The following is a 14,059-nucleotide window of genomic DNA, read 5'->3' on the forward strand; positions in this document are numbered from 1 at the left end:
ACATTCCCTTTCTTCTTTCTTCTTTTTTTTTCCATTATAGCTATAAAAGAATTAATTTCTAAATTAAAGGAGTGCACAGTCTGGTGAAAAGGCAGGCTAGACAGTTGTCACATATGATCATTTCTATGACAGGTTAAAAACAAAGTCACGGGAGCCCAGAGGGGGTACTTACCCAGCTTGCGGGGAGCTGGGAAGGCTTCCTGGAGAAGGTGTCTAATGAGCTGAAGAGAACACACAGAAAAAGACTTTCTGGACGCAGCTGTTTTTCTAAATTACTGAAAGCAGGTCATTGCCTAGATCATAGAGTGCGAAGGTGACATATATGAGGAGAGCACCGCCACCCCTGCTCGTTGTCAGCGAGACATTGCATGTGAGGAGGGCTTGGTGAACTCAGAGATGTGTGGGGTTCATCCTGGAAGCACAGGCGAGTCCCACACGTGTGGGACAAGACTGAGAGTGTGGCTCCCTTTGGGCACGTGTGTTTTTGGCTAAATCGAAGGTATCAAAACAAACATCTTGACGTTTCATGCATCCGTTCAGATAGTAAAGCCCACGCAGGGGAGGCCATGCCTTTGAAGACATATCCTTTGTCTTGCTCACTGCCGTCTTTCTAGAATCCAAAACAGAACCTGGCACACAGCAACCACTCCACATATTCGTTGAGTGAATACATGCTTTGGATGAAAAGATGTGTGTCTTTTAAGAGCACCATGTGCCAACCTTCCGCTATCTCTTGTGGACTGATGCTGATTAGAAAAGTATTTTTGGCTTACATCTGAAGATGCTGACAAGTTATATATTAATCACTGTTTTGGATGGCTGTATAAATTACTCTGTAGTCCTCCGGAAATAACACTGCAGTTTTTTTAAAAAAATGAGGTATATGCAGTATAATTGGCTGTACTCCAGTTTTAACTCAGAAAGAAGAAGTAGGTCCCTGCTTTGTACTCAGAACTCAACAGGGAACCAGTAAGGGATGGACAGAAAAACATGACCCCATCCCACTGCAGTACGACGCTGTGGGAAGATGAAGACCACGTGTGATCAGAATATGCCCCCTCAAATATGTTGCTTTGACATAAACGTTATATGGACGTGAACGCAGTTAAGAAGCAGCAGACACAGGAGGAGACCCCTGCCTTCCCTTTTCTGCCTAAAATCAGGGCTTGTGTTTTCCTTTGTGAAGGTGTTCTTTCCCCCCCCCCCCCCCCCGCCCCAAATAGCCAGAGGAGAATGACTCTTCATCACTGGAGACTCTGACCACTGGATTTGCATAACAAACCTTATTAAAATAACACTCATCTCCATTCACCCCCCCCCCACGTATTTGCCCCTTCCCACGATTTTATGCTGATAAAAGCCAGAAGGAATCCCCTTTACTTTTGTCTTCTCACTCCGAAATTTATTATCCTATGTTAAAATGGTATATCAGCTCTCAAGCCTAACCGTTTAGGGTTTTCACTTCTTTTCTGTGAAGCTCCCCTGTGCACACACAGTAAATCTTTTCTCCTCTTAATGTCAGTTTAACTTGCAGTCATCTTAATGTCAGTTTAACTTGCAGTGACCAAACCTAAGAGGGCAGAGGACAACTTTTTTCCTCCCTCCACTTGTGTGAAAGAAAGATGATAATTCTCCAGGTGAAGTGCGTGAAAATGACTAACGGTGGTCTGACTCATGGAGTCCGAGATAAGAATATGTGAATAAATGGAGTGTAAGATAAATAACCGAGGGGTAGTTTTTAATAAAGATTGAGTGCAATTTCACCTTGGGGACATATGATTAGAAAATAATAATATATCATCATTTAAATCTCATCCAGTCATAGGAGGAAGGTATCTTTTGTTCCTGTGTAGCTTCTGGCAAGATAGTGGTGAAACCGAACAATCGAAAGGCAAATTTTAACAGCTGAAATGGATTTTTACTATTGCATTTGGAATACACGCATCCTTTCTTTTACTGCATCTCACTTGATTGTGCTTCGAAGAGATTGCATTTTAGATAAATTGACGCTTTGTGGCAACCCTGCATTGAGCGAGTCTACGGGCACCATTTTCCCAAGTGCATTTATTTACTTGCTTCCTGTCTCTGTGTCCCATTTGGGTGATTCTCACAACATTTCAAACTTTTTCATTATTATTTTATGCGTTACGGTGATCCTTGATGTTGCTGTTGTGATTGTATGAGAGAAGACGCCCACATAGACAGTGAACTTCATTGATGAACGTTGTGTGTGTTCTGACTGCCCTGTGACCACCTGCCTCCCTGCCCCCTCTCTCTCCTCAGGCCTGGCTCTTCCTTGAATCACAACACTATTGAAATTAGGCCGGTTGATAACCCTACCGTGGCCTCTAAGTGTTCAGGTGAAAGGAGGGGTCTCGCATCTCTCACTTTACGCCAAAAGCTGGAAATACTTCCACTTAATGAGGAAGGCATGTTGAAAGCAGAGAAAGGCTGAAGGCTAGGCTTCTTACGCCCATCAGCCAAGTTGTGAATGCAGGGGAAAAGTTCTCCAAGGGAATTAAAAGTGCTGCTCCAGTGACCATGAGCATGATACGAAAGCGAAACTACCTTCTTGCTGATGGAGAGAAAGTTTGGGGGGTCTGGACAGATCGAAGCAGCCACAACCCTCCTGAAGCTAAAACGTGAGCTAGAGCAAGGCCCTGACTCTTTAGTTCTGTGGAGGCTAAGAGAGATGCGGAAGCTACATAAGGAAGTTTGAAGCTAGCAGAGGTTTTTACATGAAGCTTAAGGAAAGAAGCCATCTCTGTAACATAGAAGTCAAAGATGAAGCCGCACGTGCTGGTGTAGAAGCTGCTGCGAGGTATCCAGGAGATCCAGCTAAGATCGCTAATGAAGGTGCTTACACTAAACAGATTTTCAATGCCTAGCTTCAAAGCTTCAAAGGAAAAGGCTGACCCTCTTTTAAGGGGCAAATGCAGCCGGTGGACTCGAAGTTGAAACCAGTGCTCATTTCCCAATCTGAAAATCCCGGGACCCCGAAGAATGAGGCTAAATCCACTCTGCCTGTGCTCTATGAATGGAACAAGAAGGCCTGGATGACAGCACATCTTTTGACAACATGGTTTACTGAATATTGTAAAACCACTGTGAGAGCTACTGCCCGGAAAAAAATATGCCTTTCAAAATATGACTGCTCATTGACGATGCACCTGGTCACCCAAGGGCTCTGATGGAGACGGACAATTTCACCCCCTGCTAATCCATTCTGCAGCCCACAGACCAAGGAGTAATGTCCACTTTCAGGTTTTACTATTTAAGAGATAACATTTCGTAAGTCTGTAGCAGCCATAGAAGGAGAATCTTCGGATGGATGTGGGCAGAGTACATTGAAAACCGTGACGAGAGGCTCACCATCCCAGATGCCGTCAAGGATGTCGTGATTCATGGGAAGAGGTAAAAATATCAACATTCACAGGCATTTGGAAGAAGTTGATTCCAACCCACATAGATGACTTTGAGAGGGTCAAGACTTCCGCGGAGAAAGTAACTGCAGGTGTGGTGGATCCAGCAAGAGAACCAGAAGTGGAGCCTGAAGATGTGACTAAATTTGCTATAATCTCATGTAAAACTTGAATGTCTTAGGAGGTGCTTCTTAGGGTGAGCAAAGAAAGTGGTTTCTTGAGATGGAATCTACTCCTGGTGAAGATTATTGAAATGACCACAAAGGATTTAGACTAGTGCCTAAACTTGGTTGATGAGGCGGAGACAGAGTTTGAGAGGATTGACTGCAATTTTGAAGGACGTTCTACGGTGGGTAAAATACTATTTGTGTATTAGAAATAGTTTCCTAAAGGAAGAGTCCATCGGTGTGGCATGTTTCATTGTCTTGTTTTAAAAAACTGCCCCAGCCACCCCAAGCTTCAGCAGCTACCACCGTGGTCAGTCCGCAGCCATCAGCATCGAGGCAAGACCCTCCGGTATCAAAAAGACCACCATTCACCAAAGGCTGAGATGAGGGTCAGCATTTTTCCACAATAAAGTGTTTTTTAATTAAGGCATGTACATTGTGTTTTAGACATAGTGCTTTTGCACTCTTAATCGACTACAGTGTAGCGGAAACATAACTTTTATATATGCACCGGGAAACCGAAAACCTTGTGTGCCTTGCTTTATTGCAACATTTGCTTCAGTGTGGCAGCGGTCTGGAACGGAACCCACAAAATCTTCCAGGTATGCCTTGTAATGCCTATAAATCATACCTATACCTGCTTCAGGCTGAAAGTAAAGGGTGCTTACATCACTTTACAAAGCAGTTTCGTTGAAACTTTTGGGGAAAAAAAGACGAGGTGCGGCCAAAATATTTTTTCAATCTGTGATCATGATCCAAGCATTTTAAAATGCAAAGTTGGAGAAAGAAATGGAAAGTAGTAGAGTGGCCAATTCTAAACACACCGAAAAGAGTGGAAAAATGTTTTCCTGTTATGTTGACCACATTCCTCCCCTAAGTAATAAGGATTTTACTTGAACATGCGTTATAATATAATAGGTGTTTATTTATCTAGGAGGGATGGAAAATGGGCCCACCTACTTAATTTCATTTTTTTTGGATGTGTTGTCAGATAACTCACTCAAGAATTTCTGTTTGTTGGAGTTCCCATCGTGGCGCAGTGGAAACAAATCCGACTAGGAACCATGAGGTTGAGAGTTCGATCCCTGGCCTCACTCAGTGGGTTAAGGATCCAGTGTTGCAGTGAGCCGTGGTATAGGTCTCGGACTCGGCTCGGATCTGGCATTGCTGTGGCTCTGGCGTAGGCTGGCAGCTACAGCTCCGATTAGACCCCTAGCCTGAGAACCTCCATATGCCACTGGTGCAGCCCTAAAAGGACAAAAGACAAAAGACAAAAAAAAAGAATTTCTGTTTGTTTGTTTTTCTTTTTTTTTTCTTTATGGCTGTACCTGAGACATGCAGAAGTTCCCAGGCCAGGGATCAAACTCATGCCACACCAATAATCAGAGCTGCAGCAGTGACAACACCGGATCCTTAACCCACTGAGCCACAAGGGAGCTCCAAGAATTTTTGTTTTGATGTCATCCCAGTACTTCACTTCTCTGGGCTTATCTTGATCTTTAACTCAAAAAACAAGCACAAAAGGGTTTTCCAGGATCTGAGATCTTCCTTTTTCCTCTTTAAAGACCACACGTCTTGCAGCTTCCCCACCTGCCTCTGCCTTCCTGACCCATGTCATCCTTCTCCCTATTGCTCAAGACCGCCAGCCACTTCTTTGTTTCCGGAAGCCTCCAGCTCATCGTCTTAACATTCAGATCCCCTCTGACCACTGTCCACACACAGACTCTCCAGCATAAGATCAATTTGCTGTCTTCCTGACTACAGGAAATTATCTTCCTGATTGTACTTGCTCGATTATAGTCTGCCCCACCCCCACCAGATTGAAGAATCTTAACGGCCTCACTTATCATGTTTTTCCAGGGCCTAGAGGAGTCCCCAGTGCAGAGTGGGCACGCAGCAGATCGCAAAGGAATGAATTGAGTGAAGGACAGGTCGTTCAAACGACACACCTTCAAAAATGCTTCCTATAAAATGCATTCTGTTGTCAGCTTGTCGTTTTTCATTCATTCATTTCATAAATATTTATTGAGCAGTTGCTGTGTATCAAGCACGGGAGATGTGATATTGAACAGAATGATTCCTGCCCTCCTAGAGTTTATAATCTAATGAGAAGACAAAGAAAAATCCAACTGGTTTAGTCAACTATGTAAATGTGTTTAATACTATTGAACAAAAGGCCTCTTTTCCAAATGTCCTCATTTGCCAAAAAGGAAACGCATTTATTTCAAGAAACAGGTGCCAGGCAGTATTCAATATAATGTGGAAATACACTCCTTTGTCAGACTCGTGCTGTGTGCTGAAATTTAGACCATTGAGAAAAGGATTCCGGCTGCGTCAGAGTGAAAAGGAATTGCATTTCAGTAGGGAACTCTGGCCTTGGCATTTCTGAGTAAACAAGTTTACAAAGGCATTCAAGTGCATCAGAATTTTGATACCACCCTAAATTATCTAAGCTTTTGATAAGCAACAAGATGGGAATGCGAGTCCTTTTGCACCTCCGAATGATCGCTTCGCTGAGATTCTAGATGTTAACCCCGTTCTTTACAAACAGATGCTTTTAATCATATCTTTACCAAAATCAAGGACGTAATTATTATACAGAAGCAAAAATGAAGCCACTGCATTTGATAGAGGTGAAAGGCAATGAGACCCCCCCCCCCACCTTCCCCTCGAGAATCAACGAAAGCAGCAGGATCCTCTCCCAGAAAAATGTACCCGAGCACATACACACAAAAATCTTTGCATGACAGTCTTGGGAAGGATATGAGTCCCTGCCTGGGACTTCTCTCTTCCTCAACTCTTTCCCCGTCAACCAAGTTCTGGCAACTGGTGAAGGATTGGTTTGATTTTGAACGCCACACCGTCAGCAGTTTCTTTCATCCCGAATGACAGCAGATGAAATGACCACAGCAATGACCAATCGCTTCAAGCAGGAAGAAGCCAAGATAAAAGGAGAGAAGAGCAGAGGAGACTCGGGGAGAACAGGAGAGGTGAGAGCGAATGTGGGAGTGGAGAGGAAGCAGAGAGAGAGTCAGAAGCAGGCAGGGGGGCGTGGGGAGCCCTCCCTTCCTGGGCCAGAAGGACCACTTTACTCCCTCGGCTCTTGCTGCCCCTCTGGCTCCCCGAACGGTCACCTGTCCGACTCTCCTGGCCTTTCCATCCTACACCTGCAGATTCTCCTCGCTCTGCTCTCAGTCCACGCAGGAGCGTGGCACTTCTCTGCTTCTGCACACAAAAGATGGTTTTCTGCTCCTGCTGCCTCCATTTCTTCACGAAGCCATCCCTTTCTTACCCAGGAATTGGATTTCTACCAGTCTTTGGGTTTCTCATCAAGAAGGACCACGGTGAAAGATAAAATATTTTTTCCCGTCTTCATTTCTTTCATACAGTTACTCACCATTTCCCTTAAAACTCTCTTCTACCTTGTTTTCTGGGTTCGTTTTAGTGATTTTTTTTTCTGTGGGTGCTTCTTTTTTTACTTGCTCTCCATCTCTTTTTTCCCCTCCAAATCTGAACAGTCCCCGAGTGTAGCTGTCACTTTTCTGTTTTCTTTACACTGCCTCCAAGAGGAAACTGTGGAGGATAATGACATAGTGGAGGGTAGTAAGAAACACACGGGTTTCAGAAACAGAAAAAAAAAAAAACCCAAAACAAACAAACCCCCCCCCAAATTCTGATTCTAATATCACTGCTGTGCAACAATGAACAAGTTATTAACCTCTCTGAGCCTCTGCTTCTTCCATCTGAAAAAATTTGAGGACACTAGCATATCCCTAAAATTCTTGTGAGGATTAAATGGGTAAGATTTGTAAGAAAGTACTTGTCATCCTCTTTTATTGAGTACCCATGGCACAGGAAGCTGTGCCACAGCAGTGACCTGAGCCACAGCGGTGACAACACCAGATCCTTAAGCATTATGCCACCAGGGAACTCCTGTGTAAGCATTTTGCCTATCAACTCAATATAAGATGCTGAGGAATGAAGCTGTCAATGATACAGTTTGCTGCCCTAAATCTACTCACAATCTAGGAAGACGATTGGCATGTAAACAAATAAATACACTATGTCGGGAACAGCAATTAGAATAAATACGACATAGAAGGACACACAGGAAAGGGAGTAAACAGATCTACTGGAGGTTGGTGAGACAAGGAAGGCTTCTGGGGAAAGGTGATATTTGAGTTGGATTTTGAAGGATAAATGTTAAAGAATAGAAGCTGAGAAAACGGGTTTTGTAGAGGCGCCTACGTGTGAAATAGCATGGATGGCTCGGGCTGGAGCGGTACTGAGAGACGAGGTAATACCATGGTGATGCTAATGGCGATAACACCCAGCTATTGAGCGACTGCTCTGTGCCAGGTTCTGCCACATAATTAAGCACTTTGCACGATTTCTTGAAATCCTCATTACAGCAGCCCTGTGAGCAGAAGAGCTTGGGCTTGGCCCTGTGGCCAAAGGAAGAGCCTCAAGACTTTGAAGGAGGGTGGGTACCATGATCGAAGAGTGCTTAGGAGAGTGATTAAGGCATCAGTGTGTGTTTGTGTTTAATTACAGTGAAATTCCCATGACGCACACTTTGTCCATTTTTGAGTGTACTGTTCCGTAGCATTGAGCACATTCCCGTGGTGCTGCATCACACCATCACCCACCATTCACTCTTCATCTTCAGAAACCGAAACTCCGTACCCATCCAACCAGAACTCATTTCTCCCTCCCCCCAGTCCCTGGTAACCACCATCCTACTTTGTGTCTCTATGAATCCGGCTGCTTCAGGTACCCGATATAAGTGGAATTGCACAATATCCACGCCCCCCTCTTTTACTTTTTCCTCTTCATGGCCACACTTGCAGCATACGGACGCTCCCAGGGCAAGGGTTGACTCGGAGCTGCAGCTGGACTGGACCTGAGCTGAAGCTTGAGGCAACGCCAGATCCTTAATCCACTGAGAGAGGCCAGGGATCAAACCTGAGTCCTCACAGAGGCAGCGTCAAGTTCTTAATCAGCTGAGCCACAACAGAAACGCCCAGTGTTTTCTCTTTTGTAACTGGCTTATTTCATTTAGCGTAATTCCTCAAGGCTTATCCGTGTTGTGGCATGTGTCAGAATTTTTTGTTGTTAAAGCTGAGTTATTCTGTTGTATGTAGATACCATCTTTTGCTGGTCCATCCATTCATTCATCAATAGACACAAGTTGCTTTTAGCTCGTGACTGTTGTGAATAGTGCTGCTGTGACCATAGGTGTATAAATGTCTCTTCAAGATCCTGCTTTCAGGTCTGGGTTGCTGGATCATATGGTGTTCTATTTTTATTTTATTTTTGAGGAAACCCATGGTGAAAGGCATCAGTTTTGAAGATGAACCTGGAAGAGGAAGGCTGGGGGCAGGATGCTGTTTCCTGACTGGAGATGATAAGAACCTCAGCCCCAGGCTGTTGGGAATGACAGGAAGGGAGAGTAGTAAGTGTTGACAAGAACTTGGTGCCTGACTGCTGGAAAGACGATGGTGAGGTGGGCAGATTCCAGGTGACTCCCTTACAGGGCATCTCCAGACTTTTGCCTGAAGCTTACATAAGTTTAGGGGCCCTCTTTGAGAAAAAGCATTTTAAGAAGGAATTAAAAATTAAAACACGACACTGTAAATCTACCACAATTAAATTTTTTTTTTTTAAATGAAGTGCAGGGCTCTGAAAGGGGTCCATGGAGTTGGGGCTGTACCCTGAGGGAAAAGAGCCCACACAGAGGGCATTCTTTTCCTTTGGGGTTGTGTGTCTGCCCTTTCTCAGCTCCTGTGGTGATGGGGGAGCTCCCTGCTCACCTCCCACCCCACCTCAGCCCAGATTTGCCAGGCAGAGCTTTTCTCCCTATGGCTAAGGGATCACTAGGGAGAGGTAGGTGGCCCAAAGCAGGCCATCGAGACTCAGTTCTGGGACTTTTACTGGAACTGTTGGGAAAGGGTTCATTTCTCTCTTATGCCTCTTTCCCCCTGCCCCCTTTGGTGGCTGCTGAGAGGTTTGGATGCAAGCCTGGAGCTTCTGGTGGTAAATTTAAACCCCCAAAGGGAAGAGTCAGTGGAAGAGAAAGGTACATGGAGATACACTGGCTTCTGATGCTCTTTGGTTGAGTCCCTGGGTCCAGTCATGCCTGCAGCTAGAACTTGTCAGACTTTTCTGTCACATGAACCAATGAAGCTCATTGTTTGTCCATGTCACTTTGAGTGAGTTTTCTGTCTGCTGTAACCAAAATATTCAGCTTCCGTATCTGTTCACCAGAAAGAACTCTGGCAGGTCCTGCTTGGGTCATAGGCCTTGTGGGACCCAATCTCTGTGCCTAGGGGGCAGGTTAGCCCCGTGAACATGAATGGTGGTGGGGCAGGAGGAGGCCAAATGACTGGGAGGAGTGAGTGGTGGGTGCTTCCCAGAAGGAGATGAAGCTGAAACGGAAAAAAAGGAAAAAAGGAGAAAATGGGCCTTGCAAGAGTGATTTCGGATTCTTTTTTTTTTTTTTTTGTCTTTTTAAGGCAGCACATGGAAATTCCCAGGCTAGGGATCGAATCAGAGCTGCAGCTGCCAGCCTACACCACAGCCACAGGCAACACAGGATCCAAGCTGCATCTGTGACCTACACCACAGCTCACGGCTGGATCCTTTAACCCACTGAACAAGGCCAGGGATCGAACCAGCATGCTCATGGATACTAGTCGGGTACGTTACTGCTGAGCCACAACGGGAACTTTTGACTTCAGATTCTTGAGGGGCCTATGATGCTGGTTTTTGAGAAATCATCCTAAAGCGAGTGTGGGTTCAAATCCTCATTTTGCTCTCAACCATGTGACTTTGGCGATGGCTATGTATCCTTTCTTACTGGGTCTTACTTTCTGATTTAAAGTGGGAATAGATAATATTTACCATTTCAGGGTTGTCGTGAGTGATGCCTATAAAGGAAGTGACCATTTAATTCATCACCTAAAACTGGGACACTTTTGAGAGTGAAAAGGAACACTGCCAAGAAGCCTTATCGGGACTGCCCGAGACCAAGAATATTAGCAGCACCCCTTTCCCCCATATACGTATCCCTATTTAGGTGATAGGTTATTGATCTTGCTGCCTATAATGTACATATAATATTGCATAACACATAAGTGCTTAAAAGTCGCTTCGACTCCCCTGCATCTTCTAATAGAACTGACTGATGCCTTACAATTTCTTTGAAATTCTACATCTTTGTGTATTTTTTTTTTTTTTGCCTTTTCTAGGGCCACTCCCATGGCATATGGAGGTTCCCAGGCTAGGGGTCCAATCAGAGCTGTAGCTGCTGGCCTACGCCAGAGCCACAGCAATACGGGATCCGAGCCATGTCTTTGACTTACACCACAGCTCACACCGCAGCTCACAGCAACGCTGGATCATTAACCCACTGAGCAAGGCCAGGGACCGAACCCGCAACCTCATGGTTCCTAGTCGGATTTGTTAACCACTGAGCTACAACAGGGACTCCCTCCATCGTTGTGTATTTAGGGGGCATATTATCCTCCAAAACATTTTTACTGTTGTCCTGGTGGGAAGACACATGACAGTATGATCTGCAGATTTATATTTGTGAAAGAATATTTTCTTCCAGTTCCCCACCAAGGGCTTTTAATGACTAGAAATTTGGAAAGGTAGCACTGACCTTTTTAAGAGCATTTATTTCGTTTCAAAGTGTTCTGCATATTAAAGGCAGCTCCAGTTAAAATACTTGAGATGGCTGGGACACACCCTGGTAGTGATTTTGTAATGGGAAATTTGACTTCAATTCCAGCATTTGCTGACACATTCTATTGTTAGACTTGGATCAGGTTTTTCTAAATCTGTCCTGGCAACGATCAGTTAATGATGCATCCCATATGATAAGAAATCACAAAAGATGGGCAAAGATGGAACAAATACTCCATGAAGAGATAAACGCATGACAAAATAAGCACAGGAAAAGATGCCCAACATCATTACCTGTTTTGGAAACAAAAATTTAAACCAGTGAAATACCACCTCACCTTAGCTATTAGAATGGCTAAACCTAAAAAGACTGACTCTACCAAGTGTGGCTGAGCATGTAGAAAAGCTGGAACTCTTATACACTGCTGGTGGAATGTAAAATGGTGCAATGACTTTGGGAAAAGTTGACAATTTTTTTTTTTTTTAAGGGCCGTACCTGAGGCATACGGAGGTTCCCAGGCTAGAGGTTGAACTGGAGCTGCAGGTGCTGGCCACAGCCACAGTAATGCCAGATCCTCAACCCACTGAACAGCGCCAGGGATCGAACCTGCATCCTCATGGATACCAGTTGGGTTCATTACTGCTGATCCACAACGGGAACCCTGGCAATTTCCTAAAAAAACTTATATTTTTCATGTGATCCGGCCATTCCACTCATAGGTATTTATCCAAGGAAAGTGAAAGCATATGTCCATCAAAAGACTTGGCCATGAATGTTCATACCACTTTATTTGCAATGGAAAACTGGAAACAGCACAGATGTTCATCCGCAAGGAAATGCGTATCAATACTGTGATATATGTATATAAATATATCTTTATAATGGAATACTACTCAGTCATAAAAAGGAATGAACTATTATGTATGTTACAATGTTAAGGAATCTCAAAATAATTTTGCTGAGTGAAAGAAGCCATTTAAAATGGACACATTGTGTGGTTCCATTTATATAAAATTCTAGGAAACAAACTGATGTGGAGAGACAGAATATGTATCAGTGGTTGCCTGGTCAGGTTGGGTAGCAAGGAGGAAAATGAGGCAGGGGTTAAAAAAAGACTCATTTTAAAGTCTATAGTGGCATTAAGCAAATTTGCTTTGTTTTGTGACTCTCGCCACTGTCCATTTCCAGAACTTTTTCCATCAGCCCAAACCAAACCATTGTACCCATTAAACAATAACTCCTATTAAACAAAACTCACATTTTTGTCTATAAGTTTTCATGCTAAACTCAAATATGATTCTTATATATTCTACAAGGAATGAACTTTAAGTAGATGAAAATGATTCTGACCCTAAGTTCTCCGTCTCCACTGTGATGAAACGGTCAGGCTTACATCATAGCGGGCATGGCATATGATAGAGCTGTGATTTGTACCTCAAATCTGGCTGCCATTTCCCACACTCCTTACACACAAAGAAAAGTAGGTGAGGTCTTATCCATGACACCCGGGCCACTATCACACTACCGGAAAAACAGCCCAAACTCCTTGCTTCACTAATCGCAGGTCAATTGTGTCATCTTTGTGTGGGAAGAGTGACCTAATTATCATTCCTACCTGCTGACTCAAGTAGCATATCACTTGTAAGTCATTCATTTTCCTACCAGTTAGCCCTCTCCGCTCCATTCCTCCCTCCATTCAAAAGTCTGAAAAGCTAATAGCAGTTCGGGACTTTTTCCTTTAAAGTTGCCTTATTCATTTCCGTTCCAGGATGGCTCAACTTCGGGAAGATATTTGGCTCTCTTCTTCAGCATGTCACCACACCTGGTTCCAGGATCTGTTCTGAGAGCTAAACAGAGCTCTGCTACGAGGATCTCAGGGGTGGAAAAGCATGCCTGAGAAAGTGATGGAAAGAGGCAAAGCTTTGGGAGCGGGCTGACCTCAGGCAGGATACTTGCTGCTCTGACTTAGGTCTCTGACTTGCCGCTTTCTCGCAACGGGTATGATGTCCAGCCACCGGTTGTTTGAGGGGAGTAAATGTGATAAGGTTGGGAAGGCATCTAGTACAGTGCCCCGCGCCCAGGCAAGTAAGTGAGGTAAGTTCTGTTCCCTTCTATCAAATTTCTTTAAAATGAGAGGGAAAGATAGTAGGAAGCCCGACCATGAAAGAATGGAGGTCGCTTCCGGCCTAAAGGATACAAGGATACTTATCTCTATACAAAGATCTGGTTCAAAGAAGCCTCCAGATTAAAAAAAAAAGTAGAACAGCCACCTGGGTTTTTGGATTAGCTTAACCCCGGATAAAGATGCCGTAAAAACGAGCTGGTGCGGATCCAGAAAAGGTCTTGAAATGCCCAGGCTTTGCCAGGTTTTTTTTTTTTTTTTTTTCCCCGCACAGCATACCCAGAGTGAGCTCGAATTTGGCTAAAAGCCTTAACTGTTCCCATGGCGGCAGCAGGGCAGAGGTCAGACCAACAGGTGTGGGAAGCTGCGAGGTAAGGCACGTGAAGCAGGTGCCACGGGAGCGACCCCCTCCCCAACCCCTTTTCTCGGGCACAGGGCCTCTAAGCCTGCTCCCGGTGTTTCCCGCTGCGGGTGGAGGGACCCTGCCTGCCACCTGCGCGCGCCGGGCCTGCAGCCGGGAAGCCAGCCGAAGCAGGCGGGGGGTGGTCAGCGGCGGGCCGGCCCTGGTGGGCTTCCCTCCTCTCCGCCGGCCCGGAGCGGATGCCTGGAAGAGGACCTGAACGCTGCGCCGCCGGGAAGCCACCGGGCACAGGGGAGG

The 14,059-nt window shown here is 44.9% G+C and overlaps 1 protein-coding gene across 3 annotated transcripts in view; it reads left to right on the forward strand.

The window, feature by feature from the left end:
* Nucleotides 1–13,791, forward strand: part of ALG14 (ALG14 UDP-N-acetylglucosaminyltransferase subunit) — a 160,842-nt gene extending 147,051 nt beyond the window's left edge. Inside the window, exons 6-7 of one of the 3 annotated variants that reach the window (XR_007135610.1) lie at nt 13,048–13,373; nt 13,676–13,791. Coding sequence is in view for 2 of the 3 variants with exons in the window: in XM_047785251.1 (XP_047641207.1) it covers nt 13,048–13,130 (83 nt within the window). In the remaining variant the exon portion in view is untranslated. The other 2 variants (XM_047785251.1, XM_047785252.1) reach the window with 2 other exon arrangements.
* The last annotated feature ends 268 nt before the right edge of the window (nt 13,792–14,059 follow it).

This window comes from Phacochoerus africanus, chromosome 6 (assembly GCF_016906955.1).
Source record: "Phacochoerus africanus isolate WHEZ1 chromosome 6, ROS_Pafr_v1, whole genome shotgun sequence".
In the NCBI taxonomy this organism is placed as follows: Eukaryota; Metazoa; Chordata; class Mammalia; order Artiodactyla; family Suidae; genus Phacochoerus; species Phacochoerus africanus.